General features: G+C 56.1%; 1 protein-coding gene across 1 annotated transcript in view; it reads left to right on the top strand.

Annotated features, from left to right (window-relative positions):
• Tcerg1l (transcription elongation regulator 1 like) overlaps positions 1–19,569 on the top strand; it is a 179,242-nt gene that overhangs the window by 107,922 nt on the left and 51,751 nt on the right. The window contains exons 5-6 of the mRNA XM_047553669.1: positions 6,284–6,378; positions 9,404–9,492. Coding sequence (XP_047409625.1) covers positions 6,284–6,378; positions 9,404–9,492 — 184 coding nt within the window. The remainder of the gene's footprint in view (positions 1–6,283; positions 6,379–9,403; positions 9,493–19,569) is intronic.

The raw sequence follows: 19,569 nt of genomic DNA, 5'->3' as shown, positions 1-19,569 counted from the left end.
CCGGCAGCTGCTGCGGGAGGGAGCCCTGCTTGAAAACCCCTCGCAGCAGGGTTTGGTCCAGCGACTGCACGAGCTGAGGCTGAACTGTGCTCTGTGCACGTGAGTCTCTGCTGGGAGTGGGAGGGTGGCAGAGAAAAGGGTACAGGGAGGGTCCCCCGTGCCCTGCTTGCTCCCAGCACCCCTGTGCCAGCTGCTGCACTGGGCCATTCCAGTCCCTGGGCTACCCTTGTCTTTGCTTTGAACCCCTGAGATCTGTCCCTCCTGCCTCCCTGGCTGCTCATGCTGATGACCACCAGGCAGAGCCGAGACTGGGCTCGCTGAGCCTTCCCAAGGAGGACTCCTTCGACCCTCAGGTCACTCGCCAGCCCTCTTGCCACATACGTGGACACCCCTGTGGTCATCTCTCCTATCTTGGGCAAACATTGCATCTCCCCTTCTTTTATTATGGGCTGCCCCACCGACGAGCCACGCCGTCCCTCCCCCTGGCTGACCTCGTACCTTGGAAACAGCACACCTAGGTGTGCTGAGGACTCTGCCTATTTCAAGCAGCACAGATGTGGTTTTAGAATGGTGCTCGTGGGCAGATGGCGTGTGCCACCGGGCGTTGTCACTGTCCTGAGTTGGTTCCTCCCTAGAAATGGGCCTCTAGCCTATGCAAACAGGAGATGAGCTGCTCAGCTTCTGGTAGCCTCCTGCCACCCATGCATCTGGCCAGGCCTGGGTGTCCTCGCAGGGAGGAGGTTGCTGAAGGGACACATGGATTTCTCCTTTGGAGAGCCGAGTCTGCATCTCTGCAGGACCTGCCTGCTAAGGACGGTGCGTGCTGTGCAGCCCTTGGCCTGGCTTTTCTCTGCGGGTCCTTCCCACGGCAGCCAGTGTCCAAGGAACTCAGGTCATCATGCTTCCCCCTCACGGGCCTCTCAAGGAAGGAAGTCGCTGCCAGGGTCACATGGTGGCAGCTGTCTGTGGATCTGGGGTCCCCTCAGCAGATTTCTTACCTGATCCCAAATTCGTTAAATTCGTTACAAGAGGTTTGCTCCAAAGAACAGGAGCTCAGTGGTCGCCATCATGCTTCAGAGTGGAAGGACAATCCCTTCCCATCTTTGGGAGTCACTGGTGGCCCTGAGTAAGCTCCTTCCCTGACAGGAAGCCAGGGGAGCATCCTTGGGACCCTCCAGGCTACAGTCACAGCTCTGGAATGGACTCTGCCTGATGGGTGACGTCTGGAACCCAGAATCGGAAGACCCAAGAAACCAGTCCATTGCATGGATGAGGACATGGAGGCCGGGGAGGTCGATATTTAAAAGGCCTTGCAATTCGATGGCTTCTCACCTCCTGGGTCAGGAGATACTGATGTTTCCCGTGTCTTCTGACAAGTTAGGCAAATCTTCCTGCCTGCAGTGATTTTTCATTTTAGTAATTAAGAAAATGATAACTGCTAGCCCTCCGTTCAGTCTAAGCGTAGCTTGCTGAAGTCAGACTGCGCTTTCTCCACACCTTCCGCCAGCAGGGCTCCCAGGGTCCTGTCTTCGATCCGTGGTCCAACACCAGATGATGACAGAGACCTTCAGGTCCTTGTGTCTCAGACACTCAAGGGAACAGGTGGCGTAGTTCTGGACTTCATGACCAGAATGCAAATGCGAGAGCCCTGACCTTGGATCAGGAGGCCAGCAAGTCACCACTGACCTTGAGTCAGGTGGACGGCCGCACTCCAGGAGCTTGGGGAGCTCAGTCTGGCCCACGGGCTGGAGCCAGGCCTCCCCTGTGCTCTTCTCAGGGACAGGTTGTCTCCACTCTGCACCCAGGGGCTCCGGGCTCTCCCCTCCTGGGCGTCCCTGGACTCTGCAGCCCATGAGGAGCATGGCTAACTACTCACAGGGCCTCCTTCAGCAACTCCAGGGGCCTTGTGAGGGTCGCAGGAGCAGCCAACAGGTACCAGCCGGTCGGTCGCCAGACCACTTGGCTATTTGCAGTCCAGGCTCCTGCCCCAACTGCCATGTGACCTTCCCTCTCTCATTGTCCGTCAGCACCCCCAGGAGGAAAACCAAAGTGAAGGCCGGAGGGGAGCCCTGGAGCCGCAGAGCAGGGCTGATGGATGGGTGAACTGCGGGGGATGTTGCTGCCCTCCTCGCTCCAAGGCAGACACATCTCCGGGCTCCCCTGGGCGTGCTGGGCCCTCAGTCTTAAAACTGTGGATCTTCCACCATAAACCAGGTCTCTTTGCTGCTCCCAGGAGCACCGTACGACCACATCAGCAGGCTTGTGGACAGGCCCAAAGCAAAGAGCACTTCAGCAGGCCAGAGTGGACCCTGGAGTGGCCCCCAGAGAGCCGTCCAGCGAGCGTGTCCGTGGTGGAGAGCCAGTCCCAGACCCAATTAGAGTGTGAGCCGGCGGCGCCGCCCCACGCCGCGGGCCTGCAGTCGATGGCTGTTAAAAGTGCCGGCTGTTAAGGGAGTCCTGGGTGTCCTGGGGTGGCCTGTGATTAGGGGCTTCCAGATGATCATCAGTGTCACCCTCTCCAAGAATCGCTCGGCGAGAGCAGCACAAATCCTCTTATCTCAAAAGCCAGGTTTTAAGATCTGATTGTCACAAAGATCAACTGTTTTCAATAAAAGAAAGACTGTGGTATGTTTTCTGAAGATAATGGGGATAAGCCCAAGCGCCCGCACCTGAGCGCAGTCCTGTGGCTGACCTGTGGGTCCCCGCCGGCTTCTCCCCAGCGCATCTGCCCACCTCTGAGAGGACTCTCGTTAGCAGGCTCTGTGCTCTGCAGGCGATGCTGAGAACACAACCACAGGGCCTGTGCGCAGAATCCAGGACGAGGCCCATGCCTCCCCGGGGTCCATCCTCCCCTGCTCCGTGGGACTACTCCCTGCCCCGCTTTGGATAAAATTCAAACCAAATGACTTTTGGCTCATTCTTGAGTAGTAAAAATCCATTCACTCACTTCCAGTCCTGAGAGAGGTTTTGGTTCAGCAGTTAAGCAGGAGGAGTCCAGGGAGCCCGTGGAAACAGCTGTCCCCATCCGGAGCGTGACTTTCCTCCTTCCTTACAGGGTCTGCCCAGGTCTGTCTGGGTCACTGCAGACAGCAGGCAGGTTTAGCTTGTTTGTAACCCCCGCTCCTCCCCCTAAGCCCACAGGAGGGAGGTGGAGGGGCAGGGATCCAGGGCCCCACCTGGCCAGTTCTCATGCTCCTTTGGCAGCAGTGCTGGGAGGCCCCCTTCTCTCCCACAAAAGCTGCCTCATGGCTTCCTCAGACGCTCCCCCCCAGAACTCATCCCCAACCCCTGGACACCAGTCTGCCGCCACCCCCGGACTTCACACCCCTGGCTACCCACAGTGCCCTCTCCTTGTCCCCTTCCCTGGACTGCAGGTGGGAGAAGAGCTAAGGTGGCCATGTGCACCCCTCAGGGTCCCCTGGGCAGATGCTCTGCTCTGACACAGAGTTGGCACCAGTTAAGCTCGCTAGGTGGAGCAACCTGTCATGCACACGTGCCCTGTGGTGAGCCAGGTGGGCGACGGTGGCAAGGAGGTCTGAGCTACCGTGGCCTCGCCGGATGGCTGGGAGTGGCAGGATTCAGGACTGTTACGTCCCTCGAGCGAAGAGAGGGGCCGTGGGTGGAAAGGTGTGCACAGGTGGCTGAGGAGGAGGTGCGTGAACTGAGGACCAGGTGTCCCGCGTGCAGCGTGAGGCTTCAGGGTGCAGAGGTGTGAGCCCCGGAGGGAAGGCTCTCCCCCATCTCGGCTGACCCCGTCACACTTCTCTCTCTGCCCTCGCTCCTTCCCCTGGAGCTTCCTTCCCGCGAGTCGTGAGCCCAGCAACCACTTCCTGGACAGTTTCCCACCTCTTAGCACCTGTCTGCCATGAGACCTTAGTGACTGCCGGCCCCATTTTGTGGAGGAAGACAGGAATGATCCTGGGGACAGGACTGCCCAGTGTGGACTTGGGGCAGACTCAGTGTCCAGGGACAAGGCCAGGTGCACCTTGAAAAGGAATGAGCACTGGGGAGCAAAACCACAGATTTCTGGAAACTCGCTGCAACCCCGTAGCTCGGCCTGTGGGGCAAAGTGATGGTGGAATACTTCCACTGCTCTTGGACTTGGCTCCTTGACTGACCTTGGCTCAGGTTTGGCTTCCACACCCCATTCCATGGAAACATGGACAGGTGACAGTTCCGTCCCAGGACAATCTGTTTTATCCTGGCCTGGCAAGCCCTCTACCACTGAACTGCACCCCAGCCCCACCAAGTCACCTTGAAATGGGACTGTCTCTGGCTTCGTCAGACCTGGGGTGTCTCCTCTTACTGGTGGCGGGTGCCCGGGAGCTCTGTAGTCAGCACAGCTGGCTTCTGTATGGCTTCTGTGTGGCAGGAAAAGTGGCAGGCAGAGGCTCAGCGTGGACACTTGGGGTGCTGGGAAGGCAGGAGGCCATGGCGTCAGGGACCGTGCCGCTAGTTCTCAGTGGCCCGAGCTGGGGCCACTGCCCCTCCCGTAGCAAGAACCAGCCCCCTGCTGTGGGAGGGCCTGCAGGCCAGGACATGCTTCAGAGTGACAGCAGTGGACAGGGCTTGCTGTGGCCATGATGTCCGGTGGCCTTTCATCCATCCGTTCCCAGCAGAGGGCACGGAGCCAGGGGCATGGAAGCAGGGCCCTTTGTCCTCGCCCAGGGCGGCCTAGGCTGCTGCTGTGGGTTCAGAACACACTCGCTGCCGAGCACCACCTCAGTGAGGGCCTTCCTCCCCTGTGGCTCTGGAAAGGGACATGCAGCTGGTTGTCCGGCTCCACAGTCACACCCTCCAGGTACCGAGGCCTGAATGCAGCCCCGTGGGGACCCAACCTATGTGACCCTTGCAAACCTGTGCAGAGAAGCCACAGGGCCATGGGGTGGGCCATGGGGTAGGCCGTGGGCTGGTGGGAAGGTGGAAGGTGCGGGATGACTTAGCCTCCAGCTCTGCCCTTGCCTGCCCCACCTCCACACAGCTGTGTGGCTCCAAGGAGGCCGCAGACACCCAGCCTGTGCGCCTGTTTGTGTGTGTGCCCGCGTGTGTATGTGTGTGCGTATCCATGTGGGGTGTGCGCACACACATGAGGTGATTCTCCCTGTCTCCTGGTGCACTTCTGTGGAGTGACCCCGCTGAGCTTCGTGACCCAGCCAGGTTAAGCAGTTTTCTGTCTCAGGTGTCCTGACCTTAAAGTCCAGGGACGCCTGCCAGGGCTTTCCCTGAGGAATTTGCCTATTTGTGACATGGGCATGTAGTTTGCTGGTTTGGGTTTTCCTTCTTAACCTTAGAATGAAAGTGGGTGACCCATCGGGCTCCTTGACAGGAAGTGGGGCTATGTGCATGATTTTGAGAGTCAGGTAGGAAGTTTTGGGAAGGGTGACAGCTTGCGCCGGTTTTGATGTCTGGAAGCCCGCCTGGCTTCCCTTCCCCGCTCCCTCACAGCACCCAGCTGGTTTTCATGATGCAGTGCCGTCCAGCTCATGGAAAAGGCGTCAGTGCCTACTTGGTGACAAGTAAATGGCCCTCCTGTCCCCCTGGCAGGGCCTGGCCAAGGCTGGTTCATAATGGCCACCAGCTGTGGAAGCCTCAGCAAACGGGTCCCCTGTCTCACATTCTCCTCAGCGTGGGTTCTGTCCATCCACAACTCACATTGCCGGCCACCACTGTGGTCAGCAGTGATTTACGAGGTGCTGATCACGGTATATTTGGAGTCTTGAGGCAGCTTGGAGGAAGCTCCTGACTGTCAGGACACAGGGACCCTGGAATTCAAGACAGCAGCCTGATTGTTCCCACATGCCCTGGTACAGCTTTGCTCTGGGCCCACCTGGACTGTGAGCCATGGGCAGTGGCTGCCCTTTGCTGGGAGTGTCCTCATGGCCTCCCCTTGCCTGCTGAATCACGAGAATGGTCACCCCTGTTCTGGGTAGTTCCCCTGGGGACGAGTTGCCTCTAGCTCTTCCATCCGGGAGGCCGTGGACCCAGGCTCGCACCTTCAGGCACACACAGGAGAGGGCTGCCCCAGTTGGCCTGGATGTCAAGGGTCGTGTGCACAGCTGGCGCAGGAAGTGGCCAGTTGTGCAGTCCCGCCTGGGATGCTCTGCATGCTGAGAGTCAGGACAAGATCCTCGTCACGGGCCCCAGTGCAAACACCAGGTGCCAGTAGAGCGTGCAGTGTTGTCCGCAGACCTGAGCTTCCAAGGCCACCTTTATCCTTGATGGCCTGGATTCTCACACCTTTCTGGCCCTTGGAATGGTAATGACTGTTGCTTTGGCCCAACAGACAGAAGCAGAGAGCGCAGCCGAACACCCCGCCGCCCAGCCCTGTTGCTGCACAGCGCAGAGAGGAAGAGCCAGGCCGGAGAGGAGGAGGGCAAGGTGGGTTCTGCACTCCGTGTGTGTGTGTGTGTGTGTGTGTGTGTGAGGCACGAAGCCCAGGTTGCTGTGAGCAGCTGCCAGATGCAGCCTGGCAGTTCAAGGGCAGCGTCTGTGGAGTGGCCCTCTGCCTCTGTCTCTCCAGCTGGGCTCCGGGCTCCTGGCAGCACCCTGCTGGTAGTGACCGGGGCTTCCAAACGGAGGGAGCGTGTGCGAGGAGGTCCAGCTGTGTCTGACGGGCTGCCCCAGCAAGCGCGCTGTTTAAAGTTAGATTCTACCTTCAGAGAAGAGAAAGCCCAAGGCACACACATTGTTTTTTTTTAATTCTAATTTTAGGTCTTTCCATTTGCCTGTTTGCCAAATGGCATTTTAAAGACTTATCAGGATGGTGCCTTTGATATACTTGATGCATTCAGTCGAGAGGCCCTTCCTCTGGATGACCCAAGGGACTCACTCTTGTCCCTGCATTTGAAAATCCCAGTTGCACTTAGTCTTTCCTCATCTGCCGGATGTCTTGAAGCCTCCAGTCCTACTTAGCATCTCGCTAGCCTTCTCTCCTGCTTTGTTTATCAGTCTTCCTGCCTCACAGCTCCCTGGCAGCTTTCGTTCCTCCTGGTCTCTGCGCCAGCTCCCCTTTGGCCCTGATCAGCCACTTGTGCTCACCCCTGCTCACGGTCGTCCGTGTTGCGTTAACCGGTGAACATCCACCACAGATGTTAATGCGAGCCATGCGTTTGCCCTGGACGTGTGACTTTTCCTGAGGGACTAGCATGCGAGCCAGAATTACGTAATAATTACAAAGATAGCCTTGGTAGTGCTGCCCATAAATACCCACTCTATCATCAGTTCCTCGAGTCTAACTCACTTTCATTACCTCAGTGCGGAACAGGAGTTTTATGCCATGATTAGCCATTTTTATCACCAACAGGAAATCATAACCAGCATGCACCTCATGGAGAAGACCTTGGTAATTAGCTGAAGAGAATCCTAGCATTGCCAAACTCAAGTGTTCTTCTCCAGCACAAATTACACCCTTCCATATTTACTTGAATAATTAGTGGAGGTAATCTAGTACTCAGAGACTCCTTGTTGAGTTCTATTGTTCAATTAACTTCATAATGAAAATCCCCTCCAGTTTTCCTAATTGGATTAGTAATATAAACTCTGGTCTTAATATATATTTTTTGAGGCAAGTGTTTCTGAATACTCCTTGTTAAGCTAATTATTTATCCTGACCTTATTTCTCATAGGAAACAAAGATATTTTCTACTGCCAGGAAGTTCTGAAACAAAATAAAAGCCCACATTGGTCTTAAGGATGGTTGCCTAAATTACAAATCATTTATCAAATGCACTTATCCATCAAGTTCAAGAGAAGCCTGGTGGAACACCAAGAGGAGCAGGCCTGAATGAGGCTCTCCTGTGTTCCCAGACCCACCAAGAGCCAGGCAGAGGTTCCGTGGCTGTGCGCTCCCATCATGGACCTTTTTTTTTGATTAATTTTTTTATCTTTTCTAATTGTTGTACGTGACAGTGGAATGCATCTATACATTTTGATAGCTCATACATAAATGTCCTGCCCTTTTGGTGGGTCTCCTAGATGGGCTTTTCCTTCTTTCTAACATAGTCAGCAATACGTCTAACTCTTTGGGATGCATTTCACTCTTGGCTCTCCCGGTCTTTGGGGATCTTTTCACTTCTTGTTGGAATGTGATGCTTTGGTGCTGCCATAGTTTAGATCTTCTTCCTAACAACGTGAAGCATGGACTCCATCTGGTTTTGGTTGGCTAAGTGGTTGGCCATCTTATCTGCACTCTCTCCAAAGTAATGGTATTACTGCATCGGAAACAGAGATTCCAAAATGTGAAGATGATAACCGATTTTTTAAAACTCTGAACTCAGAATGGAGTGCTGCTGGATTATGTAAGCTACCTGTTAAACATACCTGATTTTCCAAAGTGAGAGAGGACGCAGTCTATGCCACAGCAGGTCACAGGTCAAAGCCATGCAAATGCCTGGAAGCCGGAGGTTCCTCACCACCAGAATTGGCTTGATTCTCTGCAAATACACTTGTTTTATAGTCAAGCTAACACTGTGAGGACGCTGTGCTGCCTTTTCTTTAGTTCCTCACTGTGCTTCTCAGTGCCGGGTGGAAACTGGTTAGCATTGGCTGGTTCCTGACCAGAGAGCTCACATCTGCCGGGCTCCCACACAGACATGCGTGGCAGTCTGCACCTTGGCAGGACATTCAAGTTGCCGTTAGGACTGTCACATTTTCTTATTTCAAACAACTGTTTTCCTCTCCCAATTCTGCCTTTAATAGTTGTATTTTTTTTTTTAATTTCAGGGAGTCAATCTCTGTTGTCTCCAGGTGATATAATGCTCAAACTTCCCTTGCTTCCCAAGTGGGGCAGAGGCAGAGTGAGGCTTCTCACTCCTGGTGGGGTAACAGGACCCCTGGGGTCCCGCCCCAACAAACACACCCCAAAGGCATGTGTTGCCCCGGGAGCCACCCAAGACTGTAAGGCCCCAGTTGTCATTTGAGAATGGGGCCTTGTCACTCTTCCTGCCATTTCAGATCTGAACTGCCAGCCCCACCTGTGACTAGGGTCCTACTAGCTGGAGGTACTGCCACTTTATACAGAGTTTTGGTGACATGGTGACTCTAGACACTGGGACAGGCTCATTCCCAGAGATGAATCCACTGGGATTTCTGTGCCATCGATGCTGGGGATCAGAAGCATCCTCATGGCTCCCCGTCTCTCTCTGATTCTGGAAGGGCGGCCCAGGATAGTTAGGCGTTACTTTGCTGAGTTATCTTGTGGTCAGCTGTGTCATTACTTCTGTCCTTGGCACCACTGCCCAGCCCTGATTTTCTGCTCTAGCTGCACTGAGAAAGTCATTATCCAGTGGCTACTGGGGGCAGGCTGTCTGCAGGAGACCTCTTTGTTCTTCGCTTGGATGCCTGAAACTGAGGATGAGTGTTCACAATTACAGACAGAGCTCTCTCCTTCTCTTTCTGTTGAAAGGAGCCTCCATCCATGCTGGTGAGTGGGGAGGACAGCACTCCAAAAGGCAACAGACCTGTGGCCTCCACCCCGGTGCCCGGATCCCCCTGGTAAGATGCCCCAAACCCCCAGAGCAATGAGAAATGCTATCTTCTTGCCCTGGCTTCACTTGTGGAGCCAAAGAGAAAATAGAGGCTAGGTATACCATGTTTTAAAATATGAACCTGCAACTCATGGCAGGTATAATTCTACGGCATTGTCACATTCTGCAGAAAGAAAAATGGCACTTAAGTGATGAGTTCTCCTGCTCTGATATATTTGTGAATGTGCATTAAAATAGTAATGCTGTTGCATATATATCAGTGAGACAGCAGCTTGAAGGAGGTGCAGCATGCCGAAGCTTCAAAGGATTTTCTCCCCTCTTCCAAGAAAAAGCATAACTGAGCAGCTGTTAATTAAAGATGCACCAGGCTCCCTCCATTGCCCTGTGAGGATTCATGATCTTTGAGTGTGCTGCACTCAAAAATACCCTCCACCAGGGAGCCACAGTCTTTGGTTCTTAAAAATGCCCTTTTGTAATGGAGTAATTTGGAACCAGGATAAAAAGGTTATTATAGAAAAAAATTAAGTTTTAAAACCTGAAGATTAGAGTGTAGTGTGCAGCTGGGAGGAACAGATTGAAAGACCAGAAGTGGCCCCAGCCTGTGTCAGTTTACCATGCCGCCAGCCGTCCCCGGGACTCACCCCCACACACTGAGTGGGAGTGCCCGTGCGACCAGGGCTTGTCTGCCCTGTGGCTGTGCCCTGGTCCCCCTTTGATGATGCAAACCCAGCCCTGTCTGGAGAGACCATGCCCCTTCCTTGCTGGCCGTGGCCAGGCCTGCAGCAGCATGGCCTCAGCCCTCTGCCTTCAGCTGAAACTGCTCTGTGCCAGGGGCTCCCTGGGCGCAGCTTGCCACCCCCAGGTCTGCAGGGCCCTGGGCGTCTGCAGCTCAGCTCGTCCGAGTCGACCCACGGGAGTTTGGAGGCGGCCTCCAACCCCACCGGCTGAAGGCTCCGTCTCTCAGGCTGCTTACCACAGACACTGGCTGCAAGGGGCCTCAGCAGGCCGCCTGCACTTCTGCTCAGCTGACTGTGGACTCAGGGGCTCCCACCAGAGCCCTCGGCTCTGATGCTGATTCTCCAGAGTGACTGGCGGAACTCAGGGGCGTGCCCTGGTTACGATTACCGCCGATGGCGAAGGAAGTGGGCAGCAGGTGGGAAAGACGCACCGGCAAGGGTCTAAGGCTTGCATCGCCTCCCTGGGCACATGCACCTCGACGTGCGCACGGGCCAGGACGACCCCAGCTCCCCATCTCAGTTTCAGTGGAGTGTCCTTAATAGGAGTGATTTGAAAAATCACTGGTCAAATGGCCACTCAGCATCAGCCCCGCTGACTCCCCTGGGAGACTGGGGAGGGGCTCGACATTCCCATCACCTGATTCTTGGGGATGAGCCCCCAACCTGCGCTCCCCAGACCCTCTAGTTAGCGAGTTCAGGCATGGTCAGAGGGGCCTGTCGGGAGCACTGAAGGACGCTCCTCTCCCAGCAAACCCCAGCAATCCTAGAACTCTGTGCCCGGGCCTGGGAGAGAGAGCGTGTACCTCAACACGCGTATCCAACCACACGCAACAGACAGGCTGCGTGGGCTCTCGGATACCAAGCTCTGCCCTGTGAGCCTCCGGGGCAGGAACAGTGCAGCCCACCATATTGGGGATTGGGACCGCGTAGGAACGCTTTCTGGATCTGCCACAGCTCTGGCAGAGCTCCCTTGGGGCTGTAACTATGGAAGTGACCTTGAACACTGGAACAGTCCAGCTGTGAAAGCTGTGGGTTTCCCTCCTCTGAGCTGCAGAATGCTAAGTGGGACCCTGGGAGTCAGCAGGGTTCTTCCCCTCCCCGTGGGGTCCTTGGTCTATGAATCACAAATCCCTGTGAGCCTTCTTGCCTTGGATGAGGGATCCCTCAAGTGTCCCAGCATCATGATGTGAAGGTGCCCAACTCCGTGGCAGCAGCTATTTGAGGGCAAGAGTAGAATGGGGCTGGATACACTGGGAGGGAGACCTTGAACCTGGGAAAGGCTTTCAAGGGTGCAGCAACCAAGCACAAGTACCTCCAGATGGTGGAGTGAACAAGCACGTGGTAATGGTACTGAGAACTGCCAGATTAGCAGAGTGACTGGCACCGACCCACATGCCTGGGGGTGGTTGGAGAGCACTCAGGCCTGGAGGAAAGAAGAAGAGCTGCAGAGGCCACTGAGGTGCAGACCTCCTGGGCTTCTTGCTGGTGACACCGTTCTCTCCGACGGGCAGTCCTGAGGGAGAAGGGGATCTCCAGCAGGGCTCGCCGGGCAGTGACTATTCACCTGCCCCAGGAGAAGAGCCAGACGCCCACAAGCACAAGGAGGAGCTCCAGTCCGTGGAGGGCACTGTGAATCAGAACAAGGCCGCTTGCTGGGGCCTGTGCAGTGCTACAGAGGCGACAGGAAGGCTGCCGGTGTTTCTCCTGCTCTTCATCTGTGCCCTTCTAACTTAGGAAGCCCTTGACCAGAGCCCCTTGCTTTGCTGAGCAGCCCTTCAGCTACAGACACACGCGTTGGAAGAGCCCACCTTTCCTGAGGCCGGATCTGCACTTCCCTTGAAAGGCACAGGGACCTCGACGTGGCGGGTGACAGGCAGCTGCCAGGTCCCGGCTTTTGCTGCTGTGGCTCTGGCTCAGAAGGTGCTGGTGTGTTGTGGCTTGGTGTCCTCATTCTGTTGGCATCGCACATGGAGGCCCCTTCCTGACACTGCAGTCTGCCTCCAGGAGCAGAGATCCTCTGCCACAGAGCTGCTGCTGTGATTGTCCCTCAGTGCTGTCCCTCAAGCGCTCCACTGTGGGCCTCGCTCGGGCTTTGCTGGCGTCAAGTTTGACCCAGCCAGGTGCTTGGCGGGACCCCTGGGGGCACAGGGGGGCAGGCATGCGTGGCTCCACCGCTGGCCTCCTTCCCTGCTGCCCAGGCCTTCCTGGCTACAGAAGGGGCCTCATTGGGATGAGAATGCTCAGGGCGGCCCTTCAGCAAGTAAGAGCACAGATGTTCTCAGGAGGATGAGGAGGATGGTGGGCAGCCACCAGCACTGGGGAGGCTTCGGAATGGGCAGGGCCCCCACCAAGAACTTCAGCCAGAGACACAGCCGCCCATTGCTGCCCAATTGTGAGAGCTTTCGGCTTTGTCTTGGCAATTGGAAGCTCAGGCCAAGAATCTAGACCTGCACGACTCTGCGAGGGTCCCGCCTGGCTGACCGCAGGCTGCAGTGTGCCTGCCTGCCCAGAGCTGCCCTCGAAGGTGCTGTGGCTGCTGGTGAAGCAGAAGGTCTCTTACTTCAGGTTCGGGGTGCTGTGCAGAGGATGGTGGGAAGTGACGGGTCTGAGGGTGGAGCTCCAGGACACCAGGGAGCCCCAGGGGCACCGTCAGCCGTCAGGTGGCAGGACATGCTGGCAGCATCTTTGCCTAGCCTCCTGCATCTCAGGGGGGTCTTGTTTGGGGTCATCCTTGCCCTGTCCCAGGCTCTCCTGCCAGTCAGGCACCAGCTGGCTCATCAAGGCCAGGGGTGGTCCAGGCAGCTGGCTCAGCTCAGATCCCGGGTCAGATCCCGGGAGGAGGCCCGGGCAGCAAAGCTTTGCATCTCAGCCTCAGCCACACGCTCCTGAGGAGGGCCGGCTGCTGAAGCTCCCAAGGGCAGGGGTGCTGTGACTCGGGGTCCTCCTGAGCTCAGAGCTGCCCAGGCACAGCTGCAGGGACAGGAGGTCAGAGATGTGAGCGTGAGCATCCACCATGCTCCCTCCGGGCCGATGTCTTGCTGGCTGTGCCTTTGATCACCTTGGAGCTGGGAAGGAATGCTGGAGAGGGCATCGGGCTCAGCAAGGCCCCAAGCCTCCTACGCTTGTAGGGGGGAAAGTACTTTTGAAGGGAAAAAGGACCCAGAACCTTTTCTGTTTTGCATCCAGGGTGATGAGGTTGTAGAAGCTGGTTGACTAGCAGTGAGAAAAGAGCCGATTCCCCGCCTCCTCACAGGGCAACCCAGTGTTCAGGGCCCCAGAGGGCCACAGAGGGCCCCAGCAAGCGGCAGTGCCTCCGTCATTTCTCCTGCGTGGACAGCCTAGCAGCAGGGAGAGCTGGACAGATGCACAGCCTCCCTGGATGTACCGTGTCGGATTGAGCCCTCCAGAAATGCAAAATCAGGGCCTGGTGGTGAACAACTGCGGAGCGAGAACCATCTCCTCACTCCCCTCTCGCTGTCCGCGCCAGTTCAACCGTTAGAAATGGTTTCAGAGTCCGAATAACTTCCTCAGCCAGCTCTGCAGCTCAGAAACCCACCTAGCCCAGCACCATTGGACGGTTCCCCGGGGAGGGGCAGGAGGGCAGGGCACACCCCACTTCTGTGCAGAGCCAGAGGGCCAAGCTTATGTCCCAAAACCTAATGTGGGATTGAATGACTTTCAGATCTGCTGTGTTTTTAGGTCTGTCCGTACAGAAGCACTGCTTCAGTCTCTCAGGGTTTCTATTCCTCCTGCTCCTCCTCCTTCTCTTTATAATTTGGAGTTTGCTCCAAATGGTAATTTTGAGGGAAGTAAACTGCTCTTTCATTGGAGGTAATTAAAATGCTTTTCTTGGTGGTGTTGATGTCACAGGGAAGTTGCAGAGGTAATTGTTAAACAAGTGTAAAATCTATGCGCTTTTGGCTTAAATGACAATAAATGTTAGCAGGGATGATTAAATAGCATCTTAAAATTATCTTAAAAATTATGGATTTACAAATAATTAGCTGTTCTCAAGAAATGGAAAGTATATATTGAGCTTTGGTTTTAGCATGGTAGCATTTTTTTTGAACAATTCAAATTGTAGTGCTTGGTTTCTCTGATCTATTAATAGCACAGCATGGAGTTTTTTTAAAGTGAAGAGGTGCCAGTGAGCTCCCAGGACCAGGAGGGTCACCCTGCAGCCATCGGGAAGTGACGTCTCAGAAGGTGCCACTCCTGGCAGAGCCAATTCAATTCAGGTTTCTGGCCTAAGAAGCAGAGAGAGTCAGACTGTGGGAGGCTGGTATCAAAAGTGACAGCTGCATTCCCAGGTTGTCAGAGTCTGGCCTCACAGCCCAAAGGCCACCTGCTGATTCACACTTCTGCCAAAGAGAAGCGAGCAGGTCATGCACACTGACAGTGTGAGAGACTGCCTTTGGTAGGATCACTGCAGACATCAAACCCGTGGCAATGCTGTGATGGCTGAGCCACACTGGAAATCCCAGCACATCCTTCGCTATGTGACTAACACTTCTTTAATTCTGACCTTCTGAGTTATTTGATATTTTCAGCATCTGTTTCTGACATCTGTCAATTAATTCATAACTACTAATTTAATAGGTATGATAGGTTAAAAATGACTCTCTGCAGTTTTAAAAATACAAGTATGGAACCATTGGACTTGAAGCGAGCTGGCATGGAAGCATGCTCTTGGGTACAGCTGGCAGAGCTTCATAAAGGAAGGAGCAGTTCCCAATATGCAGAGATGGCATCTGACAGCAAGGTCCTCAGGAGTCATTGTCATTAAGAGAGGTGGCGGGCTGGCTGCCTGGAGCATGTCGCTCCTCACATGCAGTCACTTGACGTGCCACCGCAGGCACGCGGCTTGGAGGCAACGCACTCTGCTCTGAGAAGTACCACTGAAAAACCAAATGTCACTTTGTCCCCTTTGCATAATTGAGTCTTTGATTATGTCGGGGAAGGGACAGGTGAGGTGTGACTTGCTGGGGAGGGGAGTCTGCCCCTGAATTAAATGTCAAAGGGCTCAGTTCCAGCAGACAGGAGGAGATGTGTGGAGCAGAACTCAGCGACCCGCACTTCTACGGCCCAGGGTGGGGCAGGGCAGGCGCCTCCACGCCCCTTCTTTTTATGGGCTTTCAGACGCCCTTGCTTCAATCCTGAGAAAACTCTAGGCCTGGAGACCACCCTGGGCCCCTCTCCAGTCCTTCTGCCAGTCCTGGACAGGGCAGGGAAGCCAGATATTGGGGTTTCAGAGCCATGAGGAATGAGCCCCTTGGTTGGAGGAAATCTGGGTCCTGTCAAGCAAGAGCAAAGTCCAGAGCAGCTCCTTCCTGAAGCCCTTGGCCGGGGCCAAGACTAGCTCCCTGAAGTCTGGTTCCTTGAGAACAGGCTCCAGAGGGTTCTGTGTCCACTCTCTGCAGGACTAGGTGGACAGTTGGCCAGGGCTCCACTAACGTCTGCTGACCACGGACCTGTAGTTTTGCTGCTCTGTACTTTCAAAACAAAATGGCCCAGGACAGACAGCTGCAGTCTACCACGACTTCTGCAGAGAAGCCAGCAGGACGACTTCAGGTCAGGCCAGCGTGCCTGGCGGCCTCCTGGAAGCAGGTGCCCTGAGCAGGCCGGACGCACTCCCAGAGCTTTCCCAGGCTTCTTCCCTTCCGGGTCTGCATGGAGACCTTCTGCATGTGCTTCGCCTCGCAAGGAAGAAGCAGAGGAGAGAGGCAACAGGAAAGGTGCCCAGCCAGCGCTTTCAGGAGCCGGGGCCCTGCAGCCCCCGGACCCCAGCCTCAGCGGCTGTGGCTCCCCAGGCCTCCACCACCAACTGGAGCACCTCTGTCTGCAGACGTCCTGAAGGGGGAGACGTGGGCACACACACAGAACTGGGCACAGAGCTGCTGTCAATCATGTGACGGCCCATTTCCGTGCTGGTCATTGTCCTTGTCCAGTGTCAGGCCTGGCCTGTTACCTCTGTGCCCTTCCTGAACACACTGTGGAGGAAGCCATGCCAGAGACACACTTACTCTGTCCTCCTTGAATCTTGGTATCCTTGGGCATCTGGTGCCCTTGCTTGGCCCGTGAGGTGGATGAGAGGTCCCTCAGCCCTGACCAGGTCAGCCCCTGCCAGAGGTGAAACCCAGTGGGTGCCAGGCTCTGTCCAGCACACAGGGTGCTCCTGGGACAGGACACACAGTGGCAGAATCCAGGCCAAGGGCCTCAGGGGGCTTTCATGTGGGGGGCACAGTGGCCAACGGCCAGGCACGAGATCCCACCGTCAGTGGGCCGAGATGAGACTTGGGAGAGAAGCAGAGATGGGCATTGACCCACAGAACTTGCAGACATTGGAGTTCGCTGTTGAAGGGTGATCCTGAGAAGTCTTTTCTGCAACAAAGTAACAGCCCCAACTTTCATTTGATGAAATTCAGGTCTTCTTGTGTTCCGCGGCTCAATGTGGGTATCCTGTACCAGACTTAAATAACTGACGCACTAATTACATCCTCTGGGATACGGGGACAGTTAAAGAGAAGAGGGATGTGGCAGCCAGCCAGGAGTTATGCAGCATGATTAAAGAAGGGGAGCTCTCCATGTTACTTAAAATGGGCATAAAATGATACATAAAATTAATTTTGCATGTTACAGCTGGCTCCGTCTAGTTGAAACCAACCGTAACAAGTGGAGGGGCAGATTTCTCTCGGGAACCACATTTATTTACCTGCCACCAGCTCTGTGGTTCAAGTCCATTTGCTTCCCCAGCACAGGAGCTGGCTCTCCTAGCCTGGATGTTAATGTCCACGGTGTCAATTGCTGCCACTCCCACCTCCTGGGCCACACTCCCTCCTTCCTGGCACTAGAAGCTGAAGTTTGCTGCTGCAACTTGGGGTGTTGGTGATCTTCCTGTGCCAGTGCTGCTGTTCCAGGATTCCAGGGCATTGGATGGACTGTGGGCATCTCTGCCCCTGGGCACCAGGAGCCAGCATCAGGGCATCCGTTGAAGTACCAGATCTATAACCAAGACTGATCTGGGGTGGGGAATGTGGACACATAAATATGAACGTCCGAATGTGAAGCCTCTTTCTCGAGTTAACTGTGAGAAGGGAGAATACCTCAGGACTGATGAGGAAAGGGACGGGGCCGTAGGAAGGGCTCGGGATGCAGGCTCCCAGGGCCCGCACCTCTGACTCCTGGGAAGGGAGGGCGCCTGGTGGAGGTGAGCAGCCCCAGCAGCGTGTGTGAGGGCCTGGCTCCCCTGAGTTGCTCTGCTCTCTGGTGAATGTCTGGTTTCCAGTGGGAATGGGAGGAGCCCGGCGGCCTCCCCAGGGCCCAGTCTGATGTGGGCAGCCTCCCTCCCTCCCTCCCTCCACTAGAGGAAGCCAGGTGCTCAGCACCCTCCCATTCAGCCTCACAGTGGAGCTGACCCTCACTGTGGCGTCCCAAACCACCTGTCCTGCTGCCTAGCCCACAGCCTGGGGTCAGGTGGCAGGACATCTGTGAGTGGCTGTTGGGGTCCCCAGTTGAACCCCTTGCACAGGGTCCTGTGCATCCCTGGCTCACTCACAGTCTTCGCTTACCTGCTTCTCAGCCCTACTCCTCTCGTCCCTGTGCCCTCCTCTAACCAGAGCCTTCTCAGAACCCAGGTGGCTGTCAGCATTCAGGAGAGCCGGCAGTCACCGGACGGCCTGGGCGCCCATGTGCTCTGCACTGGGAAAGCCTGCTGAGCGGGTGAGGCTGCGGTGAGCTGAGGCCCACCCTCACGCTCGGCCTTGAGGGCTGACCAGGGTGGACTCTCCAAGGACTCAGCTTCCTAATAGTTCTCACAGGAAATGCCTGGTCCACTTGCGGCATGATTAGACATGCCCACGCCTTCTCCAGTCAGCAGATCTTGACTGACTGGCTCGCCTCAGTGATGTTTCTTCTTACTCTTGGGTTCCGGCAAGGCTGCGCCCTGCTGCCAGGCTGGGCTTCCTCTGGAAGCCTGGAGTGCAGATGTTTTAGGAAGACGAGGTTTGGGCGTTCCTCCCAACTACTCTATTGGGAAGCTTCCTGAGAACGCCTAGTTCTTCCCACCCCTGTGGTTGGTCCCGAGTGGGGCTCCTGGATGCAGCCCCCATGCCTGAGAGTTACTGGGGACTTCAGCAAGAGAGGGGGAAGGGGACAGTTAGGGGCTGTGAGGGCAGGGGGTCCTGGTCAGAGCCCAGCCATGCTTTGGACTGTGACTTGCACCAGAGACTTGGCTACTCTTTCTACCCCCAACCCCAGACAGTCAGGACCTGCAGGCTGCCCAAGGGCCCAGCCAGTGGTCACTGTGATCAGGGCTGGGCACCCTGCCAGTGAAGTGGATTAGCAGGGAGGGGCCCCAACAGTGGCTGCGATAGACCTGCGGCTGGAGGGACCAGTTCACCAGCCCTCTTCCGTGAATGAGGACACTGAGGCCTGCAGCCATGCACCAGTGCCCTAAGGATTGGCAGACATGGAGGTAAAGCCCACACTGAGCTTCCAGCCCAGGGCCTCCAGAGAAGGGAGCAGTCTGTTATCTCCTGGGCAAGGCCAGGGGCTCAGGATGCTGTGCCCAGGTCACAGGTGCTGTGGGGCGTGGGGCAGGTCGCCTTTCTGACTCAATGGCCAAGCCCATCAGTCTGTCGGCTGTGGCTTGATCACAGGAGGCAGTCCTTTGTTCTGGGGAGAACTTACGAGAGGACAGATGGGTGTAGGGAACCAGGGATGCCTCTAGAATTTCCTACCCAAGCCAAGTCCAGTCAAATATCATGAAGCGATACCTCAAGCAAGCCTGTCGCACGTGGGTGGTCGGCTGCTGGGTGCTTGGTCTCAGAGCAGTTTCCCAGCCACAGCCCAAATGAGGGCTTCTGAGGCCCATGTGGGGAACTGGAGCCGAGCTGGCCTCTCCCCCACCAGCCTGACTCTCGGCAGGACCCCTCCCCTGCCCAGTAGTCCCACAGGGTGCAGCCGGGTGGGGTCCTGCGGGGTCCTGACAAGCTGTGCACGTGGCCAGCCCTCCCCAGCCCTGCGACCTGGACAAGGCGCGTGGCTCCCGTGAGGTGTGTGCTCCCTGCTGGCCACGCTGTGGGGTGCGTGCAGCCTGTGGATCCTGCATAATAGTCAGCACAGGGCAGTTACCTCAGCTCTGCACTGACGAAGCCTCCTTGGCCAGTGGGGCTCGCCTGTGGAGGCATGCAGCCTCCCCTCCAGGCCCCATGAGGCTCCGTTCCTCCTGACCATCTCCTGGGGGCAGAGGCCTGCTGGCCTGTGACAGAGAAGGGACCTGACCACTTGGGCAGGGGTCCTGGTTTGGTTCATGGACCTTCTCTCCTTCTTCCGGGCCCTGACCTGAA

This window comes from Sciurus carolinensis, chromosome 5, assembly GCF_902686445.1.
Source record: "Sciurus carolinensis chromosome 5, mSciCar1.2, whole genome shotgun sequence".
In the NCBI taxonomy this organism is placed as follows: Eukaryota; Metazoa; Chordata; class Mammalia; order Rodentia; family Sciuridae; genus Sciurus; species Sciurus carolinensis.
The sequence above is the reverse complement of the archived record's forward strand: the minus strand, read 5'-3'. Positions and strand labels throughout refer to the sequence as shown.